Below are 26145 nucleotides of genomic sequence, written 5' to 3' on the forward strand. Positions count from 1 at the left end.
ACAACAGAATTGCACATTTCCAGAACGTTTGGCTTTATGGATGAGATTGCTTGGGAAATAAGAAATCCCAAGTTAGTCTTCGATGTTTCACTTATTCTGTATGGAATTTCACTTTTTTTCCCTGACAGTGTCTTGAGGCTCATTGAAGAGTTTGTACATATCACTTAGAGGACAAGGACATTGGGAGACATCGGTGTACTTTAACATTAATTATTACAAGGACATCAGGTCGAAAATGATGAATCAACACAGTACATGGGATTCGAACCTGGGATTCCTGTACTGTTTGCCATGTGCTCAAATGGGAAAAATCAAGCAGATATTGACAGTTTACTCTTAACCTCATTGTCCAAATCAATGACACTAGCATTGATGAACCCGTCACTTCGCCAATGGTACTTGAACAACAAAACTTATATATGTTGCGGTACAGTAATACAATTAATTGACAATCGATATTGTACACCGCTCCTTCCCAATTCCATATCCAGACGATGCATCACGTCATCGTCAGGCACTGAAGGAAGGGAGTACTCGGTTTTCACTCGGTTTGTTTTCTTGTTTGTCCTGGCGATATCTCAGCCATCCTTTGAACTCGGAAGCTAAAATTTGGGGACAAAAGTGAAGATGTGCTTCGGCAAAAATCTTACTTTTTATTTTTTAATTAATTCATTACTTAATTATAATCAATTTTTAATTACTTATTTATTTTTCTTTCTCACCTGGCCAATATCTCAGGCATCTTTTGAGCTCGGAAGCTGATATTTGGACATCACAGTGAACAAGTGATTTGGCTATAAAAGGGCATTTTGATTTATTGATTCATCAATCGATTAATTTCGGTGAAGATCCGAATACGAGAATTTTTAAAAGTGATAATTCTTCACAATTTGAGAGATCGGGCCAAAAGCTATTATAGCATGATATTTCAAGAAGTTATGGATGGGTGATGACAAAACTTGGTGGATGAGTTGGGTAGGTGACAATAACAAACCGATTCGATTTTGTTAAGGTCCGGATGCAGATCCAGCCTATCATTGGGATGCAAAACGCAAACTGTTCAGCGTGGTGGAGGTATGTGCTCTACCGAGTGCCATTCTATTTCATGTAATATAGTAATGTTGGCTGACGTCTAAGTGGATCGAAGATGCCCTCGGGGAACAGGGCAGAGAGGGGGTATGCAAGAGCAGCAGAGCAGGTTTTTTCGGATACGTGAGCTGATGCATTCTGGTGCAGTTGCAAAATTATTTGGAACATTCCTTGTCATATCTGTCTCGCATCCTGTTTTGGCTCGTCTTGATCATTTATTGACTAGTCTGTTTACGCCAATGACGACGCCAATCTACCTGCGGTGTGGACCGTTTGTGGAGCTTTAATTGTGAATTCTATAGAGGGATGGACAGTCCATCAATGTCTACTCTGGACCAAGCAAATCATCAGTCCAGGTGTTCACACAAAATGAGTTATCATTCGCAACTCCATGTTGTACCGAGATTGAATTATGAAATTGGCCGGCTGGTTGCATCATTACTGAGGTTTAGTAATGTCACTGATACAGTGTCCTTGCTCGTTATGGCAGGAATGTGTAATTTGTTCAGGGTGCCGGTGATGGCTCACATACTCTTCGCAAAGGACAACGTGGGATCTTTAACGTCCACCAACTAATGCCGGCAGACGGGACGCCGAGTTTAATGTCCATACAAAGGACGGCATGCACATTGACGATTCACCCTGCCTGTGAAACACCGGGCAGACAGCTTATAGCTGGGTTGGGATTCAAACCCAAGCTAAACAGCTTAAAGGTGAGTGTGCTCTCGTTGCACCATGCAGTTGGACACCAAATGAGTGTGAGGGAATAAATCATCGAGCAAAATACAAAAGCCATCATGATAACTAAGGCATTCACTTGTTGCACATTTCATAATCTCACATTCATGAGACTCATTTAATTGTCCCACATGTCCTTGGCCAATGCACTTATTCTGCTGTTAGATTGGAGCTGAAGCTAAATGCTTATTATGCAGTAAAATAGAGACTGATAACCCAAATGGTTTCTTAAGAAAAAAGAAAAAAAAGCTCACAGAAAGATTGTTCTTACAAACTATGGTGTTTTGGAAATGTCGGCACATGAGCAAAAACACCAATCCCACCTCCCCATTCCCTCTCCCTCCTCCCTTCCCACCCATTACCCCATCCTCCACTCCTTCCCCAAGTCCTACACAATAAAACTGTATCATAACAACAAGAAGACAATCGAAGTTTTGATGCCAGATCTGGTTGCCAAAATTAACATTGTACAAATTGACATTACAACAAGTCCTGTTATGAACTCACAACAATTACCAGTCATCATCAGATGAAGGAAGATTGGTGAAGATACCGACACAAAACAAACAAACAAACATCAGGAGAAAACATTGTTTGAATGGAGTACAGATTTAGTGAGTTGTTTGTTTGAACAGACAGAATGAATGAATTTGAATGTGTTACACGCAACTACACACGATGGAAACTCAAGGTACACTGTCGGTTTAGAATGGCAAGAGGTATTAAATGTGATGCTGATCTTTGTTCATTTCGAGTTGACTGACATTATGTAGTGGAAACATGAACTTTGAACCCCTCCTTCTCAGAACTATGGTGGATAGCTCAGTTTACTTCTCAGCGATTCTGATTCTTCTTAACGGCCACAATTATTGCCATGGTCTTTTGATGTTGGCCGAGGGAAGCTTGGTCCAAGTCTTTCGCGAACCGGCTGGCCAGGACTGACGTTCGACTAAGGTGAGGGCAGGAATTTGGAATTTTGCAATGGTGCCGGCGATAGCTCGCCTCCTCTTCATAAAAGGACAAATTTACTTCTCAGCTGTTAAATGATTAAAATACTATTCTACAGCTTAAAATAAATGAATGAAGTAGGACATAGAAACTATTCATAAAAAGAACGAAGTGTGTATCAGATGAAAATGATAAATACAATTTGAAGACTGTTTTTTTTTCAGTGTTGGAGGCTCACGGAGGATCATGGAGGATCTACAACACATCACACATACGGCAAGCAAACAAATACACGAGACAACACCATACTTGCCAGCCCTGGATTAACCATTAAGCAAAATAAGCACGTGCTTAGGGCCTCAAGGGAAGAGGGGCCCCACAGAGTTTTTTTCCAGTGCCAGATTTACAATGGACCATGGTGCAAATGCTGCAGCTGAACCAGGGCCCATAAAAATGGGGCCCCACAATAAATGAAACTAGCAACCGTTGAAGACAAAAAGTCTTCGATATCCCCAGCCATAGTAAATGAGGACAAGTAGCAAAAGGCACCAGTTCAATTTATTCTTGATGTGTGTACCAAATTTCATAAAGAAATAGTTAATAGTTTTGCAACTATGCTCTGGAAACAAAGGTTAACCTCAATTCTTTATTAATACCCAACTTGTTTCCATGGAAAGTGACAGAAATTTTTTTGGGGAAATCTCTAAATATCAAAAGGCACCAGTTCACCACGAGGGTGTTTCATATTGTAACTTTTTTGTGCTAGTCAAGTTGGCTACCGGTCGTCGTGGGATAAAATCCCCACTCGCTGATTTTTAGAATTTTCCTCCCAAAAATGGCCGCCGGCGGCCATTTTTTCCAAAATGGCGGCCTATTTTCACGTTTTGACACAGAAATCGACTCCTGCACCTGCTAAAATACGTTAATGTTACTTGATATGTGTACATTTGTAGATGATTCTGATTGCTATGTCTGCTAGCAGTCGGGGACTAGACAATAGGCATCCGATATGGCGGAAAAATCCAAAATGGCGTCCAAGATGGCCGATTTTTGGCCACTGGAAAGTTGTTCCCTCCGATGTGGGTTCTAATATGTCTAGTTAAAGGTTTTTGGGTGTGCTGAATTCGTTTTTATGCTCTAAAATGCAGTATATCTGTCACAGAGACATCTGCGGGGGTCATGCTCTCGTGTTAAGAAGTAGTTCTTGCAAGTCCGAAGAAGAATTTTGAATATCCTCGCCCTCATTGATATCAGAAAATAAATATTCGAAGGTCAAACATGTATTTATTTAACATGTACAGTATATACACGAATTACTAGTATACTAATGCCATAATGAATGTTCTAATATGAATTCATGTATGCGTGTCTATCAGCCTCGATAATCAATAATATTGGCCATGGCATTCATGGCTGAAGCGACATTTCAAATTAAAATTTCCACAGTTCAAAAACATCAATGTTCACACTTCGATTCATATAGTTATCTACATTTTCTGAAGTGGATTTCGTGTATCCAGAATAATTCTGCCTGTGCCACTCAACCACTTGAAGCAAAGCTTGCCTTTGCTGTTCATCCCTCATTTTGTCTATAAAATCCAAAATCAACTTAATTCCATGCTCTGCAAGGTCGTTAACTACGTGAACATTGTGCACATAGTTTGCGAATTTTTGGTAACGATCACTTTCTGGCCATGTGCTTGCAGGCTCACACATCCATTCTACATCGAGTACATCATATAGTTCAAGAAGATTGAATAACCACCACGAGTCGTCATCTATGAAACTGCTGAGACACAGGTCACTACTCTCATTCTCATGCAAGGCTGGAAATTTTAGCTTTCCTGAGCTGAGTTAATCATGAGGTAGTCTCGGTGTCTGATGCAACAGTTTTGCCATCGTTTCTCGCTCATCTGTGGGCACGTTGGAATCGGCAAGAGCGAAAATTACCAATTGCGGTGTCAAATACCATAGGTGTCGATCACTCCTTCATATATACGCGAAAATGTAGATAACTATATGAATCGAAGTGTGAACATTGATGTTTTTGAACTATCGAAATTTTAATTTGAAATGTCGCTACAGCCATGTATGCCATGCCATGGCCAATATTATTGATTATCGAGGCTGATAGACACGCATACATGAATTCATATTAGAACATTCATTATGGAATTCGTATATATACTGTACATGTTAAATAAATACATGTTTGACCTTCGAATACTTAATTATTTTCTGATATCAATGAGGGCGAGAATATTCAAAATTCTTCTTCGGACTTGCAAGAACTACTTCTTAACGCGAGAGCATGACCCCCGCAGACGTCTCTGTGACAGATATACTGCATTTTAGAGCATAAAAACGAATGCAGCACACCCAAAACCTATAACTAGACATATTAGAACCCACATCAGAGGGAACAACTTTCCAGTGGCCAAAAATCAGCCATCTTGGACGCCATTTTGGATTTTTCTGCCATATTGGATGCCAAATGTCTAGTCCCCGACTGCTAGCAGACATAGCAATCATAATCATCTTCAAACATACACATATCAACATTAACGTATTTTAGCAGGTGTAGGAGTCGATTTGTGTTAAAACGCGAAAAAAGGCCGCCATTTTGGAAAAAATGGCCGCCGGCGGCCATTTTTGGGAGGAAAATTCTAAAAAAAAAAAAAAAAAAAAAAAAAAAAAAAAAAAAAAAAAAAATCGGCGAGTGGGGTTTTTATCCATATTGGAAAGCTACGACGGGTAGCCAACTTGACTAGCGCAAAAAAGTTGCAATATGAAACACCCTATTGTTCACTGGGTGCAACAGGGCATAAATAGGTGCCGTACAAGTGGGGGGGGGGCACCAGATGCGCCATGGGGGGGCATTGCACTCAAATGCCCCTCCCCTCGCGACGGGCCTCCACCCAATCTGTTGACTTTTTTTTTAATCTGAACAATTTTATGGTGCAAAAACAATGATACGGATGAAGGAATCTTATTTTTTATCCACAAATCAGAGAATGATCATATCAAAAGTACTTAAAAAGCTTTGATACAAGAGGGTAATGAGCAGATAGTCTTTTAGGGTAATTTTTCCCCCCCCCCCATAATCCAACGTGCGTTCGACATTCTCAGCACATAGAGCGATGGATGTGCTGTCAACATCAACATCAAAGGACATGGTGGAGGTTTTATTTAATTTTATTCAATCACAAAAGCACTCAGACAGACTGAACAAAAAGAAAAAACAATCTCAAAGTGCCATTAAAAAACAAACGCAAGACAAAGGTCAGATATAAAAATTGGAAACCTATCCATGGAAATTTTTTTTCCCACCTTTGCAAATGTAAACAAGCTCATCGTGTGGGGAGCAAGTTTGAGGGTTCGAGGCAACGCGTTAATCTCGGCCATGACTGCCACTTAGGTTCAAAAAAGTATTTTTTGCACTTGCACGACTAGTCACCATCGATATCCTCCTGCTGCATCTGCTCGATGAGACGCTGCCGCTCTGCCGCTTGTCGCATCCGCATCATGACGAGGCTTTCAAAATCACTGGAGGTCACCTGGAGAGCAACATGGCAAAAGGGAAATGCAGGCACACTTGGTAAGAAGACAGCAAAATAATTAATCTGTTCAGTTATCTAAGCAAACAATAAAGCATTGGAAAATCAGCAGCTGGAGGTAGTTAGGCTAAACCAAGGCCTGTAGAAAGTGGTTAACATGTCTGCTTGCTGACTTACTGTCACACAGGGCATGAACTAAAGTCATAAATATGGAGAAAAAAATACCGAGAACCCATCATGTCAAAAGGGACTTTAGAGCTTCCCAGGGAAGCGTATCTTGGGAACAAGTCGCATTCCAGCTGAACGTCTGTGTCCCGGGGAGGGAAAAGTAATCCATTAAAAATGAATCTCAACATTTCAAAACAAATTCGTTGAAAAACAGACAAGCATGATTTTTTTTTCTTTATAATTGCACAAGCAGAGCACGAAACAACGGTGTGTAATAATGTACCTGGAAATACATCCTTTAGGGAAATGTTTATTTCCCATTGTATTGCAGACTGAATTCAGTATGTATACCTCTATTATAATACCAAGCTTGCACACTAAAAACTCGGCTCGCCGTCACACGATCCCTATGAAATTGCTGTGGCATTTAGCAGACATGCTGACAATGTTTGGGAAGTCTTGGCGTTCCATAGTACCACTTGCATTTTGCACAATGCGTATTTTTGTCATTCTTCGTGTACGGTCTGTCATCTGCTACCAGCTATGTTGTACTGCTATCCCGTGCATGTGCACAGGTATCGCTAGTGTGTATATATAACAATATATATAACAATATATATAACAATATATATAACAATATATATAACAATATATATATATATATATATATATATATATATATATATATATATATCCATCCATCCATTAGGACCATACTCTGTGCAGAGCGTTGGTGCCGCCGAAGCAGTCTCCTTGGCTATTGGGAACAATCCTGGACGGGTCGCCACTCCGAGACAGTATACCAGCATGCTGGCACTCATTTTGCCGACCTCGGAAGGATGACAGGCAGAGTCAACCCCACCTGGTGTTAATTCAACAGCTGAGCGGGATTTGAACTCAGGACCCTAGGATCCCAAGCCCACTACATTAACCATTAAGCCAACACCAGGCATGCATATATATATATATATATATATATATATATATATATATATATATATATATATATATATATATATATATATATATATATATATATATATATATATATATATATATATATATATATATATATATATATATATATATATATATATATATATATATATAGTTACGGATTTCAGAATCCAATCCGACGAATGCATCCAAACATCGAGATCCTCAGATAGTTATTTCCCTAAATGCATGTCCAGGATAGACCCATCTCCATGTCTGGTGGGATTCTAACTTCGATGCGTTGAGAAGGGTAAAGAATAGATTCCCTCTCTTATGGGAAGCTCCTTTTTCTCTTTACGAGACACATTCATGCAAGTGAGATAGCCGTTAGCTCAACATCCACTTCTTTCCATCGACGTTGACACCCACCTTTTTCTATCGACGTTTGACATCCCGTTCAGCAGCTCTCTGGACGCAAACTGGCTCCTTTTCGTATCGGGCTGAATATTGAGGTGATAATTGTTGTTGACTTTTTATGAGCACTTCACATTTTTACTCAGTAATTCTGGAAAATGGCTGCTTTCTGCCGTTCGTTCAGCACCACAAACATAGCATCGTAGGCCAGGAATGATCGTGGGACGGGCGGGTTGTCACATGCAACAATGCGCAAATGGGCGGGGTGGATTTGGCTGGAATCTGCTTGAGGCACCGCCTAGACAGGCCGCCTATAAAGAGGACAAGAGGACTGTTGTTTTCCAGTAAGTTGGCGATAGCTGGTTTCGGGTCTGAGAGCTTTGAGAGTCAGTTGGCAACAGCTGGGCAACGGCTATCGTCATTTCCAGTCAGACAGTTGGTGAGCTGGCGGCAGTTGGTGACGGCCTTGCAGCCTTACAGTTTCTCACAGCTCCTGGCCACTGTTCGTCGGTTGTGGCTCCTAGTGACTCCTGACGGTGGGTGACGCTCGGACAGTTAATGCTGGTTCTGCTTGAGACCTGCTCTTGGCATACCTCATTCTTGGGGGTGACATCGATTGGAGTTTAAGCCCGTTTGTGAGTGGGTGCACGGCAACGCAGGGCCGCTGGCAATGGGCAAGGCACGCACACATTTCAGGACGTTTTATTTGATGTACGCCGACTTATACTTGGTGAGCGAGACTGGATTTATCTTCCCCCCTGAATGATCTGCTGGGTACCCTTGTCTCATGTTTAATTAAGGCACAGTGATAAGCATCTGCTCTTTGTCTCTTTTTCTATCAATGCCTGATCAACTATTTATTTGCTTGCGATTATTTTGATTGATTTCAATTTACTTATTTATACCACACGGAAATAAAAAGTTATTTTTAGTTATGTTTTTCCCTTATTAATAAAGTCCTTTTGTTGACGTTCCAACCTGTCTGTGCTTGTCATTTCCTTCCATTGATCCAGCATTGGCCGAACCTAGATAGACTGGGAGGTAATTACCAAACAAATTGACCTGTCATAGTCAGCACGTACCAGAGGTCAAAAGCTCGGCCGCCCTAATCAAGATGAGATTGGTCCTTTGCCGAGGGCACGCTCCCCATCAGGAAGCCACGTGACCTCGAGTTAAATGGCATAATTAGAGAGTGGACACTGGAACTCGTGGTTAACTGATTGGCATTCGTAGTTCTACAGCAACCCACCGTATCACGAAGTTAATTGTGAGCAGCGGCCCCAGGTCTGGCTCTTCCGAGGACAAACGGGGATTAACCCCCTCATAATGCACTCGGTAGCCGTGGCCGTAACAATATGAATATATATATATACATATATATATTGTCGGCAACATCGTCTTTTTCATAGTATCATTTTCATGCCAATCTCGAGGTTCCCTAAAGCGAATGAAGTCAACCACAATGCCAATGCGGATGTCCCACTGAGACCACAATGGGTAGGCATAATAGCCTCTCCATGAAGGTCATTAGTGAGCCTGCTTGGGCTTTGAATCAACAATCCAAGCCACCACACCTACAATTCTATGATAATTACCTAATTTGCAGAAATTTTAAAATCAAAATCTTACGATTGCTTCTTTCAGTCCGATTTGAACCGACAACCGTCGGGATGCTTCTCTTGTATTGATACCACCACTGTGCCACCAACCACCCTTTAAACCCCACTAGCAAGACAAAAACAAAGTGTATCAGAAATGAGCAACAGAGGACATAACGATAACAACTCGATGGGCACTTGGTGGAGTGCATAGCTCCGCCACATAATGCCTGATCCATGAGAACATATCGGTCCCAATCATTTTTGAAGTATCATGCTATACAGTACTATATCGTTTTGGCCCGATCTTTCAATCGTGAAAAAATCACTTTAAAAATTATCAGATCTGGATCCGGATTCAGATCTTCACCAAAATTGAATCAATTCTTCCGTGTTACACACCCAACCTGTCCACCAAGTTTCGTTCAAATCTATCCACAACTTTTTGAGATATCACGAGATATCTCATAAGAGCCTTGACAATGTACAAAAAAATAAAATCTTGGTTTAGCACGATCTCCAATGGTGAAAAATCACTTTAAAAATTATCAGATCCGGATCCGGATTCAGATCTTCACCAAAATTGAATCAATTCTTCCGTGTCACACACCCAACATGTCCACAAGGTTTCATCTGAATCCGTCCACAACTTTTTGAGATATCAAGTTATATATCGTTTTTGGCCCGATATCTCAATGGTTAACAATCACTTCAGTAATTCTAGTTGTCGGATCCGGATCTGGATCTTCATCAAAATCTAATCAGTTCACCCTTGTCACACACCCAACCTGTCCACAAAATTTCATCCGGACCCGTCTTCAACTTTTTGAGATATCCTGTACACAAACAAGCAAACAAACAAGAAGACGTCATACAGAGCACGATAGTTGCAAAATCCATAAAACAAATTTAACCTCAAAAATAATTGGTGGTTGAATTAAATGACCAAATATGGAACTCCTCTTCAAATTTCAAGTCAGTCAGATGAAAATTGACAATTTTAGAAATTCGGCCGATGTTGACCTTTTTGGTCTATGTGGACCTCGAAAATAATTGGTGGTTGAATTCAGAAACCTGAATTATAAATCCTCTCCAAATTTCAAGTCAATGAAACGAAAATTGAGGATTTTAGAAATACCTCCTTAGTTGTTGACCTTGGGCCTATGTTGACCTTTTGTTCTATGTTGACCTAAAAAAAAAATTGGTGGTTAAATTCAGTGACCTGATGTGAAAATCCTCTTCAAATTTCATTTCAATCAGATGAAAATGGAGGATTTCAGAAATCTCATCTGAGTTGTTGACCTTTGGCATATGTCGACCAAAAATAAAAAAAAAATAAAAATACTTGGTAGTTTCATTCAGTGACCTGAAATATAAATCCTCTTCAAATTTCAATTCAATTGGATGAAAAGTGAGGATTTTAGAAATACCACCCTTGTTGTTGACCTTTTGACCTCAAAAACAATAGACTTCTTCCTTATGACAAACTCTACCATGTGGTGAAGTTTCGTGAAGATCGGTTTAAAATAGTGACCTGAAGGCAATAGACAGACAGACAGGCAGACAGACTAACAAAGTCGACTAACCGATATAGTTGAAAAATCTTCCATTTTGCAAGTAACAAACAGAAAAAAAGGGGTGAAAACATCACCTCCTTCACCTTCGGTGGTGGAGGTAACAGACCAGACACGTTATTCAGCTTTGTTGTGAAACTTTTCAGCTGTCACTGGAAGGAGTGGGTGAACCATTCAGATGACGAGGAAGCCACGCAGACAGGGAAGCGTGTTTACAAGAGGAATCATCCCGATTTGGAAATACAATGAAAAAACAACCACAATAATGCAAACTTGCGAATAAAATCGATTGGCTTTAAGGGGCTACACAACAAAATAACAAACCCGAACCAACACAGAGGATATAAATAATAAATAAATAAACTAGAAGGGCACTCGGTGGAGCGCATACCTCCGCCACGTAATGCCTGATCCACGAGAACATATCGGACCAGATACATTTTTGAAATATCATGATAAATATCGTTTTTAAAAATTACATAATTCTCGTATCCAGATCCGGATCTTCACCAAAATCGAATCCATTTGTTCTTGCCACTTGCCACATTTGCCACTTATCCTTGAAATATCGTGTACACAAACAAACAAACACAGACAGAAAAGGGTGAAAACATAACCTCCTTCACCTTCGGTGGCAGAGCTAATAATCCCTGAACACAAGGGCAGAGTCTGATGTTTTCACTACTCATCTTGTTAACGACTAACTGAAGCACACAGGTGTTATGGCAATGATAATGGCTCGCTTGAGGTGTCCCCATACCTAGAGCACAAAGCAAGTGTGCCCCTCCCGAGGACACCCCTCCCACCTGTCTCTATAAGTCGCTCCACCTTCTCCCTCAAGACTGCGAATCACTTTTGCCAAGTTTCCAGAAGAGGCAGAATCCAAGTTCCCAGCATCTCCGAACGAGTTCATCTGGACGTGCCAGCAAAGTGCCGACGCAAGAATTCCTTCGTCCGTATATCCAGTAAGTTTGTGTTTTATTGAAACTTTTTCGTGGGTCAAATATCCTTCTGGAATGAACAATTTGTGTTTGTTTGCTTTCAAAGTAAACTTTGGCTCCATTCTGAAATGCTGAACATGTCAACACGAACACCTTCACCGCAATCCAATGACCATCACGTGAGTTGTAGAGTATTATTTATTTAGTTCAGGGATGGTGTTCAGCGTGCAGCAGTAACACACCTCTTGTACAGATGTCATCAGGTACAGCTGGTGTGCGGGATCATGTTTGGGCACGGCTGGTGTGCGGGATCATGTTTGGGCACGGCTGGTGTGCGGGATCATGTTTGAACACGGCTGGTGTGCGGGATCACGTTTGAACATGGCTGGTGTGCGAGAACATGTTTGAACACGGCTGGTGTGCGGGATCACGTTTGAACACGGCTGGTGTGCGAGAACATGTTTGAACACGGCTGGTGTGCGGGATCACGTTTGAACACGGCTGGTGTGCGAGAACATGTTTGAACACGGCTGGTGTGTGGGATCACGTTTGAACACGGCTGGTGTGCAGGATCACGTTTGGGCACGGCTGGTGTGCGGGATCATGTTTGGGCATGGCTGGTGTGCGAGATCATGTTTGTGCACGGCTGGTGTGCGGGATCATGTTTGGGCACTGCTGGTGTGCGGGATCATGTTTGGGCACGGCTGGTGTGCGAGATCATGTTTGAACACGGCTGGTGTGCGGGATCACGTTTGAACACGGCTGGTGTGCGAGAACATGTTTGAACACGGCTGGTGTGTGGGATCACGTTTGAACACGGATGGAGTACGGGATCACGTTTGGGCACGGCTTGCGTGCGGGATCATGCTTGGGCATGGCTGGTGTGCGAGATCATGTTTGGGCACGGCTGGTGTGTGGGATCATGTTTGGGCAAGGCTGTTGTGCGGGATCATGTTTGGGCACGGCTGGTGTGCGAGATCACGTTTGAACAATGCTGGTGTGCGGGATCATGTTTGGGTACGGCTGGTGTGCGAGATCATGTTTGAACACGGCTGGTGTGCGGGATCACGTTTGAACACGGCTGGTGTGCGAGATCATGTTTGAACACGGCTGGTGTGCGAGATTATGTTTGAACACGGCTGGTGTGCAAGATCATGTTTGAACACAGCTGGTGTGGGGATCATGTTTGAACACGGCTGGTGTGGGGATCATGTTTGGGCACGGCTGGTGTTGGGATCACGTTTGGGCACGGCTGGTGTGGGGATCACGTTTGGGCACGGCTGGTGTGCGAGAACATGTTTGAACACGGCTGGTGTGCGGGATCACGTTTGAACACGGCTGGTGTGCGAGAACATGTTTGAACACGGCTGGTGTGCGGGATCACATTTGAACACGGCTGGTATGCGAGATCACGTTTGAACATGGCTGGTGTGCGGGATCACGTTTGAACACGGCTGGTGTGCGGGATCACGTTTGAACACGGCTGGTGTGTGAGATCACGTTTGAACACGGCTGGTGTGTGAGATCACGTTTGAACACGGCTGGTGTGCGAGATCACGTTTGAACACGGCTGGTGTGCGAGATCATGTTTGAACACGGCTGGTATGCGAGATCACGTTTGAACATGGCTGGTGTGCGGGATCACGTTTGAACATGGCTGGTGTGCGGGATCACGTTTGAACACGGCTGGTGTGTGAGATCACGTTTGAACACGACTGGTGTGCGAGATCACGTTTGAACACGGCTGGTGTGCGAGATCATGTTTGAACACGGCTGGTGTGCGAGATCATGTTTGAACACGGCTGGTGTGCGGGATCATGTTTGAGCACGGCTGATGTATCGAATTATTTTTTTATCACCGTGATGGTATATTTCGTTTGGAATATTAAAAGAACTGCAATTCCTCTTTATTATTTAGAACATTATTTAAAAATAATAAACACACACAGAGTGAACACGATCTTTGCCCCAAAGTATTAAACACAAATTGAGCACAAAACCTTCACAGATATGTTCACAAATCATTCCACGCCTGTTGGATACTTATCACCCCGATACATTCTTTGTTTCATGAACGTGTATCCCAGCATGGAGTGTACTACATTCCTCAAACTATCAACAAGCAAACTGTGAAATAAATGATGTGGTTGCAATTCAGAAATGTATTGGTCATGTATGTTCATACCACAGGTATTGAGAAAACAAACAGTCGGGAAAATTGGACGTGCAACATGTAACGTTACAATTACATCCTCACCTGGACCAGGTGAAGCTGGAAAAATCACTTGTGAATCGTAACTCTTGCAATAATCTGTGCACACGGACCAGATCAATGACCACCGTAAAGTGGCCATTCACGTGGTCAAAGTGAGTTTTTGTGGGAATGGCTTGGCATCACTACTCACCATGTGTGTTTGGCTCACCCCATCGGGATGGTTCAAAGGGACGTGATGCAGACTGTCATCGTTTCCCAGTGTCGTTTCTAAGGTACCCATCAGACTTGCCAATTCATGGAGAGACCACATTCAGCTCGGCCAAGGAATATTACCCCTCATGGGGATCATTATCTTGTCATCCTTTCCAGAAGAAACCACATGTCACGAGCATGATCTCTCCACAATGACCTCAACCTCAGAGCAATCATCCATAAAGTTTTAACGCAGCTAGTTCGGACAGGCTTTGTGCCAGTAGTAAGAGGTCCAGAAGATCGCTGCTCTGCACCTCTCACGATGCCATCGACAGCGATGCTTGCTGTGGTTGACAACATTCCAAATGGAGGGTGAACAGTTGGTTCCATGTTATTTTCACCGGTGCACCTACATTCTATTCTGCCTCGATTTCAGCAACAGATGTGCTCGAGTCAGGAGACGAGATGGGGAACTAAGTGCCGCCATTAGGCAGAATTATCGGTTTGGTGGGGGCTATGGTCTGGGCGTTCATGTTGGTAAAATAACTAATGGAAGGGTGTTCTGACTACGGTCAGACATGGAGATGAAATTTCCACTTGTAGTCATCCCTGTCGGTCAACAGCAAGATCCACATCTTTATTGAGACTCTGCCCGTCCACACTATGCATGTCGTCGACCACATCACTCGCTTGGACCGGTCTCCACAATCCAGTCTGAAATGCGAATGAAAAATACTTGGGACAACTTGGAGGGGACGTCGGGTGACGGGGGTGTTTGTGCACATCAAGTCCACCCACACTCTCTTGATCAACAAATGGAAGCGGTCCTGATGGAAAAGTGGCACAACATCCCACAACAAGAGTTGGACCATCTGATACGGTGAATGATGAGACCCGGAGGAGTTTGTTTTGAGGTCGATGGTGGCGACACATTATTACAGCCATTTATGGCCATGTACGCGAGTCTGTGATCACTTGGAGACCGGTGTCATTGCCAATTTGCATTCTCATTTCAGACAGCCGTGTTGTTTTCATATAACAAGTTAAAGTCGGCTTCTGCCGACATCATGTCCGTTTTTGGGATGTACACATCAACGTGCTGGTTCTTTTTACCCCGACTATGAACATGTTTCAATGTCCCAGAAATATAATACGTGTTTTCAATGCTATGCTGAAACCGATCAAACCGGCAGGGAAAGAATGTACGTATGAACATGGTGGTTTACACGTTAACACCCAAAGGCCCGGTTCCGTCCAACCCGTATCACCATCATTTCTGCTCTCGTGATCAATGGCTGAGAGCTATTAATAGATGGTATATCTGTGATCTCACTCCACGTCTTAGCTCGAACACCGAATTGTATTATACAGTTTTACCTTGTGTGAAAAATCTAACCCAAACGGTTCTTTTGAACGAGACAAAAACCAAAAGGAAGATTAAAATAAAAAAAAAAAAAAATTGCTTTCTGAAGATCCTTAATGAAAAACAGAACCGGCAGTTCACATCTGCACAGCAACGCGAAACATTTTGTACTGCAAAGATTATAATCAATCCCAGATGAAAAACACATTTCTCATTTCAGAATGGAATGCAACAGTCCATTTAATCCTTACAAAGCCGATGTATTTGGGGGTCTTCAGACGCGTCTTGTATGCACATTGCAAGCAAAGGGGAAAGGACGTTTCAAACTGTTGGGCGTGTGTGTGTGTGTGTGTGTGTGTGTGTGTGTGTGTGTGTGTGTGTGTGTGTGTGTGTGTGTGTGTGTGTGTGTGTGTGTGTGTGTGTGTGTGTGTGTGTGTGTGTGTGTGTAGCAGATTTAAGGAAGGGTGTGGTATGTTGGTGTTTCGGAATGGGGAGGTGTAGGTGAACAAACACCCTCGAGACAAATCATAAGCAACAGCGAGTCATTTTTTAGTTACCTATTCGTAAGTGGATTTTAATGACGTCAGAGCCAAGGAGGCTAAAGCATACTGAACGCTTCTCACAATCCACAAAAGGGAGAGTCGAACTGACATTCTTTCACCCTGGCCAGCAGCAGGTTCATTGAAGGTGGGAATAACAATAAAAGAAAACCAAACAAAGGCATTGGAAGTTCAGGAAAATTGACTGGTTCATTGTTCATTTTTTTTGAAGGATGAGTCACACCGAATAGAAAACAACACGACAATCGTCCAGATCCCACTTCCTTAGGAGCGGTGTTGCTGCCATTGGGTATTGTTCAAGGTCCTACCCATGCCAATCCATTTATAGGATGACTGGGGGTTGAACAATAGATTGAAGAGGAAGGAGGGGAAGGAAGGATTGTGGGAGCGATGGAATTTTTTTTTTCCTCTCTTCGAAACTTATGGTCCCAACAGAAAGACAAATGTGGAATGTTTAACGTCTGCATGCAGGAATGAAACGAATGGAAATAAAAAGCCAGAAAGAAAAATAAATAAATAAATAATAAGAGAAGCAGAAAGGAAGAATAATTTTATGAAATCTCTCTGGTTTCTGTTTTCATCACGAGGACATACGGATTTTTTTTCAGCTCGGCGACAAATTCTTCGTAAGCTAAATTTACCGTACTACGTCTTCCTTGTCTCACCGTTCTCATTTGTTATCTGTACAGTTCAGTCATGTCGTAAAATCTGTTCCTGCATCTTCCTGAAAGTACTTGCATGGTTGCGTTGTATCTTTCCACCTCCGCCACCGAAGGTGGCCCAGAGGTTATGTTTTTCACCCCTGTCTGTTAGTCTGTCTGTCTGTCTGTGACCAGGATATCTCGAAACGTCGTGGATGGATTTGGATGAAACTTGGTGTGCAGGTTTGGTGTGTGACAAAGAAGAATTGATTCGATTTTGGTGAAGATCAGGAAACGTATCCAAATTGTGGAGTTTTCAAAGTGATTCTTCACCATCGAGCGATAGGGCTTAAAACCGATATGTAGCACGATTTCTCAAAAAGTTGTGGACCTTCAAAGAAGTGACGAAGCAACGGCGGGGCGGCATGTTTTGTGATTAATTGCACAAGCTATCAAACCGGGACAAAAAGAGAGCGGTCCATGCTTCCACAAGTGAGTGCAGTACTGTATGGCGAGTATTAATAATCTCTATGATGATCCTTATTCAGCCATTATGAGCTTGATTTGCACAATTTATTCAGTGAGGCAAATCATCCTTGCTACGTCAGTGGCCGACAACAAGGTAGGCCAAGGCTAATATTGACAACACCACTGACTGTGATTGCATTTGATTGATTGGGACTGATGGTAGGTGGTATAGTCGGTGATTGAGGAAGTTTGACGAGATGGACTCTGATTATGTCTAGCTGTGCCAACAGGCCCTCGTTTGCCTCCTACTATCATCAGGCAAATTAAAAAAAAATGCTTGAGGGACGCTGTTGGCATTGGGTAATTATTACTACGTCGGCCTTCGTCAATTATTGCACACAATAAACACAACAACACGAGGTAGTCCTGATTGTGGTATGATAATGGGTGTTTAAGAATGGAGCTGTGAATGTTTGAGAAGAGGAGGGGGAGTTTGGAGTGGTGAATGAGGGTTCATGAGTGAGGTTTGAGTAGAGAGTTGGGGAATGAGGATTGAGTAGAGAGTTGGGGAATGAGGATTGAGTAGAGAGTTTTGTAAATCATGCCTTTGGTCGAGTTTGCGTTCCAGGAAGGGAAAGCAAGATATTTCAAGGTAACTGCCTCACCACAGGATTCAGTGCACCATGGGCGGGAGGATGGGCATGACAACTAAAGACGAGATGGGATGGGTCTGTGCATGAGATAGAGCAAGTTTCTGTGGAATAATTCGCAGGACGAGTTAATATCAGGGGCAAGTCTGAACTTGGTAATCGAGAAGTGTGAACTTGCGTTACTAGGTAATCCTAGAAATGCACACGGGACACACGTTCACACCGATGATCTGCATTATACTATTATACATTACTGATGTCTTTTTCTCACATAATACTTCTTGAAATACATGATTTAATCAACCAAGCCGAGTGGTGGCTTAATGGTTAAGGTGGCTGCCTTAAGATCTCCGAGTCATGAGTTTGAGTCCCTGTCGTTCCGTTCAATAACACCAAGTGGGTTAACTCAGCCTGCCATCCTTCCGAGGTTGGCAAAATGAGTCCCAGCTTACTGGAAACACGGGGGCACTGCATCAACGGCACAGCTGTGCTGCATAGCATAAGAAATGATAATTTCACCATCCAATAATTAATTTGCAATCAGCTTTCTTGGGGTGTTTGTAAAAGTAAGGATTTTTGTCTTTGAAAATGGCAATACGTTAATTTTTTGATCCTCGTGGAGGATCTCTAAGTCTTTACTCACGTTGTTGTTCTTCATCTTCTTCTTGTGGACTTTTTTGTTTCACAGCCTACAGTTTTCATCAAAACTTCCTGAAACTTGGCATATATATGTAAAAATACCCCACACAGACAGTAACCATCTCCTATTTCGGAAATTCCTCCTAGAAATTAAATTATGACGTCAAAATATCTCCGCTAATGGAAATCGCCTAAAAAATTATCTCTGAAACTCGGCAAGCTTTTTGAATTCTGTTTGCAGGAATCGAACAGGGCATAAGCAGAGATGAATTCCCGCACATACGATACATCACTATGATGTCATATCAATTTTTATGACGTCATTCCTATTTTTTTGACATTTTTTGTTTCACAACCCAGAGTTTTCATCGGATCTTCGTGAAACTTGCCATGTATATGCAGAAAGCCCATGCGCAGGCAGTAACCATCTCCGATTTTGGAAATTCTTTCTAGAAAAATAGTTAATGTCATAGTATTGCCGCTAATGGAAATCGCCGATACCATTATCTCCGAAACTAGGCAAGCTGTTTGAATTTTGTTTGCGGGAATCAAGCCGGGCATTAGCACAGATAATTTATCGCAAACCTGATACATCACAATGACGTCATATTCGTTTTTTTTATGACGTCATCATTAAAGGCCCCGACACACCTTGACGTTTTAGCCAGCATATGCCGACGTATGAAAAATTTGGCGAATACGCTGGCACACGTCGAATACGTTATGGATAAGTTTTGTATACGTTAAGAGCACGCTGAAGCACGCTGGTATACGTCGTAGTACGCCGAGCTCGTCGACAAATTGTGGGCATGCTCAAAATTTCTCGACGTATGCCAGCGTATGACTCACACGTTCCGCATACACTGGCCATAAGTTGTAGGCACACGTCGACACACGTTACTTGTAAGTTACTCATAAGTCAAAACACATCGAGGTAATGTCTAGCGTACCCGAAACTTATTTCTAACCTATGAGTAACGTGCTTTGAACCTATGAGTAACGTGCTTTGAACCTATGAGTAACGTATCTCCAACGCATATTGACGTATGTAGACGTATTTGACGTCTTCCGGACGACCACAGAACTTACTGAACGCGTTTCTAACTTACAGCAACCGTATAATGGCGTATTAGCACCATTTAGGGGAATTGGTATATAAAAATGGGCTTCACATTAGGAACCCGTCAGTGTTCCAGACTCTATGTTGAGTAGATGTCCATGTCAGGCTGATGGACAGATGAGGGCAGTGAACAGGTTTCAACCAACTACGTTTCATTGAGTTACAAAGGATAAAGACATAAGGGATAAGGCCATAATTTATTATTGTTAATTATTTTTTATGAATTAAATATTTAAAAAAATAACATCAACAAACATCAAGAGTTAGATGGTGATGACGTACGTTTTCTTCGGCATGACGGTGATGCTGACACTTCGATGTCTAGCGCAGTTATGATTTTAATCGTCGAGCGGCAGCTTATTAATAGGCTACGCCACGTGATCGTCGGCGATACGCTGCCGCGCGCTATGCATAAGTTAGACTATCGTTGGGCATAAGTTGTGAACGCCGACAACACCCTAAGCATTCGTTGGTATAAGTTATCTATAAGTTATCGAAACGTTCTGTGTATGTTACTAATACAATATGCATACGTCCAACACGTTATTATACGCCCAAAACTGAAAAAAAAAACAATAGTTCAGCGTACGCCAGCGTTTTACATACATTTTGATACGTTGCCATACGCTGGCTAAATCGTCAAGGTGTGACAGGGCCTTAAGAGGATGAGGATCTTAGCTCATTTGAGCTTGTTTCATGAATATTTGGCTTTCATGGTTTTACTTGATTATCTTGCACACGTTATATTTACATGTCATTTACCCTGTACCAGATCCTCACTGAGACTTGCAAAACTGCATTTTCTCTATCGTCTGTATGCACCGTATGTATGCGTACTTTCCTTTTGTGAGTTTCAAGATGGCCGTGTGATGGCTTCACGGTTGTGTGCACGTCAATGGGCCAACCCTCTATCCAGTCAGTATGATGGAGATCACTGATCGAGACGAGGTATAAGAGACGACGGTGTGTTTTCACATGAATTACAAGGCCATGAGTAGAGAATGGACAAATAAACACATCATGCGATTTGAGGGCTGGCAGGAGTCTCGAGTCGAGACTCAAGAGGTATGCAGCATACTTGCCTCGAGCCTGAGTTTGAATCCTCGCCCAGCTACAACCTGTCACCTTGATGTCTCACAGGTCGGGCAAGGTATCAATGCACGTGCCGTCCCTCGGATGGATGGTAAGCTGGGTGTCCCATCTGCTGGCATTAGTCGGTGGATGTTAAAGATCCCAAGGTGTCCCTCACAAGTAAGGATGTGAGCTATCCCTGGCACCCTGAACAAATTACAAATCCACACCCAGCATGACTGCTGGGAAGGCAATGGCAAACCATCCAGTGTAACCCAAGGAAAGAAACTGATTTGGCAGCTCCAACGCTCTGTAAGGGGTATCAGCTCGTCATCATGGGATTTGATATCCTAATCATGGGATACCAACTGCTCAGAATAAAATACGAAATCTGCCAAGTCACACTTGTATCAGCCAAAATCTCTGAATGGGAGATCCATTTCTTGAATCTAAAAGCAAAATTACTACATATTGTTCATGTCCAATATAAAAAGCATTAAAACCCAAATCAAAACAAAATATGGCCCAAACAACTGTTGAACCCAAAATGTAATGAATTATTTGTTTTACAGTCAATACTTGTGCCATGTTTGGAACAAAACACCTGTGTTGAGCAATGTTAAATATTAAAAGGCCTCATCAAACTTTAAAACGTCTGAGTTATACTTTTGCGATTACAACACCTTATTTTCCCTCAAATGATCTTTTTCATAATGAACATGTGATTTTAACTTCCTGATCCAATCCTTGTCTTCTCAGGAATAATTATGAGCACCAGGTCACCCGAGGAGTTTCTCCGCCAAGCGAGCCTACGCCGCCCCCACCGTCCCCTCACCACCTCCATGATATCGGCACCCGTGGGGGTTCTAAGGCACGAGGCCCATGTGGGCAGCCAACACGATGACAAGTTTGGAGACCTCGCTTTCCTCAGTGGACTCGTCGACCTCACAAGGCCCACGTGCTCCACAAACACCGGTCTTACGCCAGCTGCCAAGGCGACATCGGAACCTGATTTGCCACCACCAAAACCTCCACGGCTCTACCTGCTACCTCACAGTACAAAAGATTTGGCAGAGGCCTTCCCCAAAGAGACTAAAGCTCGACCTCAACCGCTCGACTCATCGCAGGTGGAAGATGGTGCAAACACAGCCCTCTCTTCAAAGAAAAGGACTTACTCAAACCCAAACCTTTCGATGTCCTCCCCTGCCAGTCTTCGACGTTCAAGCTCGCAGCTCTCCTTTAACTTGGATCTCGGTCCCTCGCTTCTGGACGAAGTATTTATGGTTTTTGAGGCGAATGCAGGACTTCAAGAGTGCTCATCTGGCAGTTCTTGGTTCCCTCAAGCAACCATATCACACTAGCAAACACAATGGCAGTAATGATACTGGTGTCCAATATCCAAGAAAAAAAACCTAGAAGATGTGATGAGGTGAGATAGAACATTACACTCGATGGTTAACACATGAGGCTTTTCTCTTATAATTTCTCGACTCAATTATGCAACAGAAAAACTTTCAATGAACACCAGGAAGGTTGTGACAACTGGATCAGTCCTACTTGCGAAGCATGATGTGTCGTGCAAGGACATTTTCAACAACAGGATTAAAATAAATACGATGCATATGTTCTCATCAGCTGAATGGCTGAAGTCGAGTGAATTATACCTGAGAAGACAAGCTCATAATTACACCTGAGAAGACAAGTCGAGCGAAGAAGAGTTCAATTTTGATGCCCTTACTTTTATAAGCCTTTTAAAAGCACAATTGCGATGCTCATTGCAATGAAATGTATGTGCCAATGCTGCGAATGCATTTCGGTGTTAACCGATCGGGTAAACGGCTCGTTAAGACCTCACCAATGCAGCGCCAGGTTGCCTTGAGTAAGTCTCTGCCTGGTTGCGGTTCTCTCCATCACTCTGCTCTCTCCGCCTCCCAGACAGCCACCGTATAGTTAAGGGGTTTGTCGTTAGACCCCTCTCATTGATCACCGCCAGCTCCTGGAAATTGTACAACATTTACCCCCAAAGAGTTCAAATGCAATTCCTGGTGTCCCAAACAGATTATAGCATGTCTCCATCACTTTTGTTGAATATTTTTTCAAAGGTAGGATTTTTTTGAATGTATGTTTAAAATACACTACATGGCCACAAGTATGCGGACACCCCTTCTAATTGGTGGATTCGGCTATTTCAGCCACACCCATTGCTGAAAGGTGTATAAAACTAAAAGCACATAGCCATGCAATCTCTATAGACAAATATTGGAAGTAGAATGGGCCGCACTGAAGAGCTCAGTGACTTTCAACGTGGCACAGTCATTGGATGCCACCTTTCCAACAAGTGAGTTCATCAAATTTCTGCCCTGCTGGAGCTGCCCCGGTCAACTGTAAGTGCTGTTATTGTGAAGTGGAAACATCTCGGAGCAACAACAGCTCAGCCGCGAAGTGGTAGGCCACACAAGCTCACAGAACGGGACCGCCGAGTGTTGAACCTTGTAGCGTGGAAAAATCGTCTGTCGTCAGTTGCAACACTCACCACCGCGTTCCAAACTGACTCTGGAAGCAACATCAGCGCAAGCACTGTTCGTCGAGAGCTTCACGGAATGGGTTTTCTTTGGCCGAGCAGCCGCACACAAGCCTAAAATCATCATGTGCAATGCCAAGCGTTGGCTGTAGTGGTGTAAATTTCACCGTCACTGAACTCTGGAGCAGTGGAAACACGTTCTCTGGAGTGAGGAGTCACACTTCACCATCTGGCAAGTCTGACGGACGAATCTGGGTTTGGCAGATGCCAGGAGGACGCTACTTTCCCGAATGCGTAGTGCCAACTGTAAAGTTTGGTGGAGGAGGAATAATGGTTTGGGGCTGTTTTTCATGGTTCGGACTAGGCCCCTTAGTTCCAGTGAAGGGAAATCTTAACACTACAGCATGCAATGACATTCTAGACGATTGTGTGCTTCCAACTTTGTAGCAACAGTTTGGGGAAGACCCTTTCCTGTTTCAGCATGACAATGCCCCCGTGCACAAAGCGAGGTCCATACAGAAATGGTTTGTCAAGACGGTGTGGAAGAACTCGACTGGCCTGCACAGAGCCCTGACCTCAATCCTATCGAACAACTTTGGGATGAATTGGAACGCTGACTGCGAGCCAGACCTAATCGCCCAACATCAGTGCCCGACCTCACTAATGCTCTTGTGGCTGAATGGAAGCAAATCCCGGCAGCAATGTTCCAACATCTCGTGGAAAGCCTTCCCAGAACAGTGGAGGCTGTTATAGCAGAAAAGGGGAGGGGGGGGACGAACTCCATATTAATGGCCATGATTTTGGAATGAGATGTTGGACGAGCAGGTGTCCACATACTTTTAGCCATGTAGTGTATATTTGGTGATGGCTCAACTCACATCAAACTACCATGCCTTGTTTATTCAAAGTGTAGTTGACTGTGTAATGGCAATGGTGAAGGCAAATATTGACATTCAACTGGTAACGGTGTGAAAGTTCACAGCCGAACACTGTTGGTGGGACTGATGATGTTATTATAAAAAAATATCATCATGACCCTTTGAGTGACATGACAACACACTCGGTATTCGTATTGTACGTACACCATCGATGCTTCTTCACCCCCAAACACCCTCGCAATCACTGATAACATAACTTATGTGTACTTTTAAGGCACATGATTTGTTTCTTTTTTAATCTCGAACTTTCTATGTACAATGTGTTGCAAGGAATCAATCATAGCAGAAAGATTTATCAGCATCACCCATCTACTCTTTTCATAGTATTCTGCCCCATTCCACTTGGTTTATCCAACAGATGATTCACCTTCAAAAAAACAAACAAACAAAGAAAAGACCAAATTGCTTTTATCTGTAATTAACAAGGGATTGGATCCATATTCTTTGTTAAAACTTTCATTACTCCTCTGTACGAGCAGTCTCAGTACGCACACTCACTTCTCGGCAGTCTATCCTGAGTTTGAATCCTCACCCACACATAAGTTGTCATCCCGGTGTTTTGCAGGCAGAGCGATTCATCAACGTGTGTGCCGTCCCTCGAGTGGACGTTAAACTAGGTGTCCCATCTGATTGCATTAGCTGGAGGACGTTAAAGATCCCACGGTGTCCTTCATGAAGAGTAGGAAAGCTATCGCCGGCACCATGAACAAAGTGACCATGAACGGCACAGCCGCACTCCCAGCAATGATGCACCCAGCACCGATGTGCCGCACACAAATTGGACGATGATTACTCTTCCTAACCATGTTCAATACATCGTGGAAAGTTGAGCAAATCGGTCTGTTTCCTCTCTGTTGGATTCCATGAAGACATGTGACCTTGGACTCATCTCCTTGTTTTACCCTCCCCCAGCATTTCAAACAAAAAAAACGCTTTGACTTTTATGTTTTTTTAAACAAAGAACCATATAAAGCTTGCTTTTATAACCCTAAAAGTGTATTTGTACTGAATTGCATCACCACAACAAATCGTACTTTATTTGTAAATGGTGAGCTCCTTTCCAAGGAACCTCAAGGCAGGAGGAAGCCATTAAGCCTATCAAGCCTGCACAATGCTTGCCAACTCATGGTTGTTTGTCTGTGGTCCATCATTTTTAAATGCTGAGCGTCGATCAAAGAAGCAGCATGTACCATTTTTAAAGTCTTTTGTACGATTCGGGCTGCCTCGTGTTCGAACTGCCAACCTCTCACTCAGAGTGAATGCTCTAATCATTATGCCAGAGTCTTATCTTGATTTTTCTTTTTCTTTTTTTTCTAAATCCAAAATTTATTTGTTGTAGTTCTCAAATTCTGCAGACATGTTAAAAAAAAAACAACACACACACACACACACACACACACACACACACACACACACACACACACACACACACACACACACACACACACACACACACACGATACGGCACAAGACTGGTAGGCAAGACAAACAGCCACAGCTTGGGAGCAAAACGTACAATATTTAACGTCTTTGGTACGACTCTGCCGCCAACCTTCCAGACTCGGAGCGGATGCTCTAACCACTTCACCACCGAGTCTTATACCCATTTGAGTGATCAAAAGGGTGATCAAGTAACACATAGGTTACTTCTCAGCACAAAATATCCCATTGAGGCAATCATTGCACCGGTGCTTGTTGGAATACAACGTTGGTCCAAAAGGGGATAAAATCGTTTATGAATTACTATTATTACGTATTATTATTATTACCCTGCACGTGCAAAGGGAAAAGTGGGGCTAAGCAA

General features: G+C 42.9%; 2 protein-coding genes and 1 pseudogene across 5 annotated transcripts in view; 2 read left to right on the forward strand and 1 right to left on the reverse strand.

Annotated features, from left to right (window-relative positions):
* Nucleotides 1–5954: 5954 nt before the first annotated feature.
* The window catches only part of DNAJC17 (DnaJ heat shock protein family (Hsp40) member C17), a 59654-nt gene continuing 39463 nt past the window's right edge, over nt 5955–26145 (reverse strand). The window contains exons 10-11 of one of the 2 annotated variants that reach the window (XM_085895877.1): nt 22738–22878; nt 5955–6332 (exon numbers count right to left, since the gene is read on the reverse strand). In XM_085895877.1, the coding sequence (XP_085752003.1) occupies nt 6225–6332; nt 22738–22878 (249 nt within the window). In that variant the 3' untranslated portion in view covers nt 5955–6224. The remainder of the gene's footprint in view (nt 6333–22737; nt 22879–26145) is intronic. The other variant, XM_085895878.1, reaches the window with a different exon arrangement.
* On the forward strand, nt 11745–25335 carry LOC147020493 (cdc42 effector protein 2-like; annotated as a pseudogene).
* The window catches only part of LOC147020494 (F-box/LRR-repeat protein 4-like), a 49337-nt gene continuing 35056 nt past the window's right edge, over nt 11865–26145 (forward strand). For all 3 annotated transcript variants that reach the window (XR_015061858.1, XR_015061856.1, XM_085895879.1), the window contains exon 1: nt 11865–11987. The gene's annotated coding sequence lies outside the window, so the exon portion shown is untranslated. The remainder of the gene's footprint in view (nt 11988–26145) is intronic.

This window comes from Eptatretus burgeri, chromosome 9, assembly GCF_056783735.1.
Source record: "Eptatretus burgeri isolate ZD-2024b chromosome 9, Ebu_testis_v1, whole genome shotgun sequence".
Taxonomy (NCBI): domain Eukaryota; kingdom Metazoa; phylum Chordata; class Myxini; order Myxiniformes; family Myxinidae; genus Eptatretus; species Eptatretus burgeri.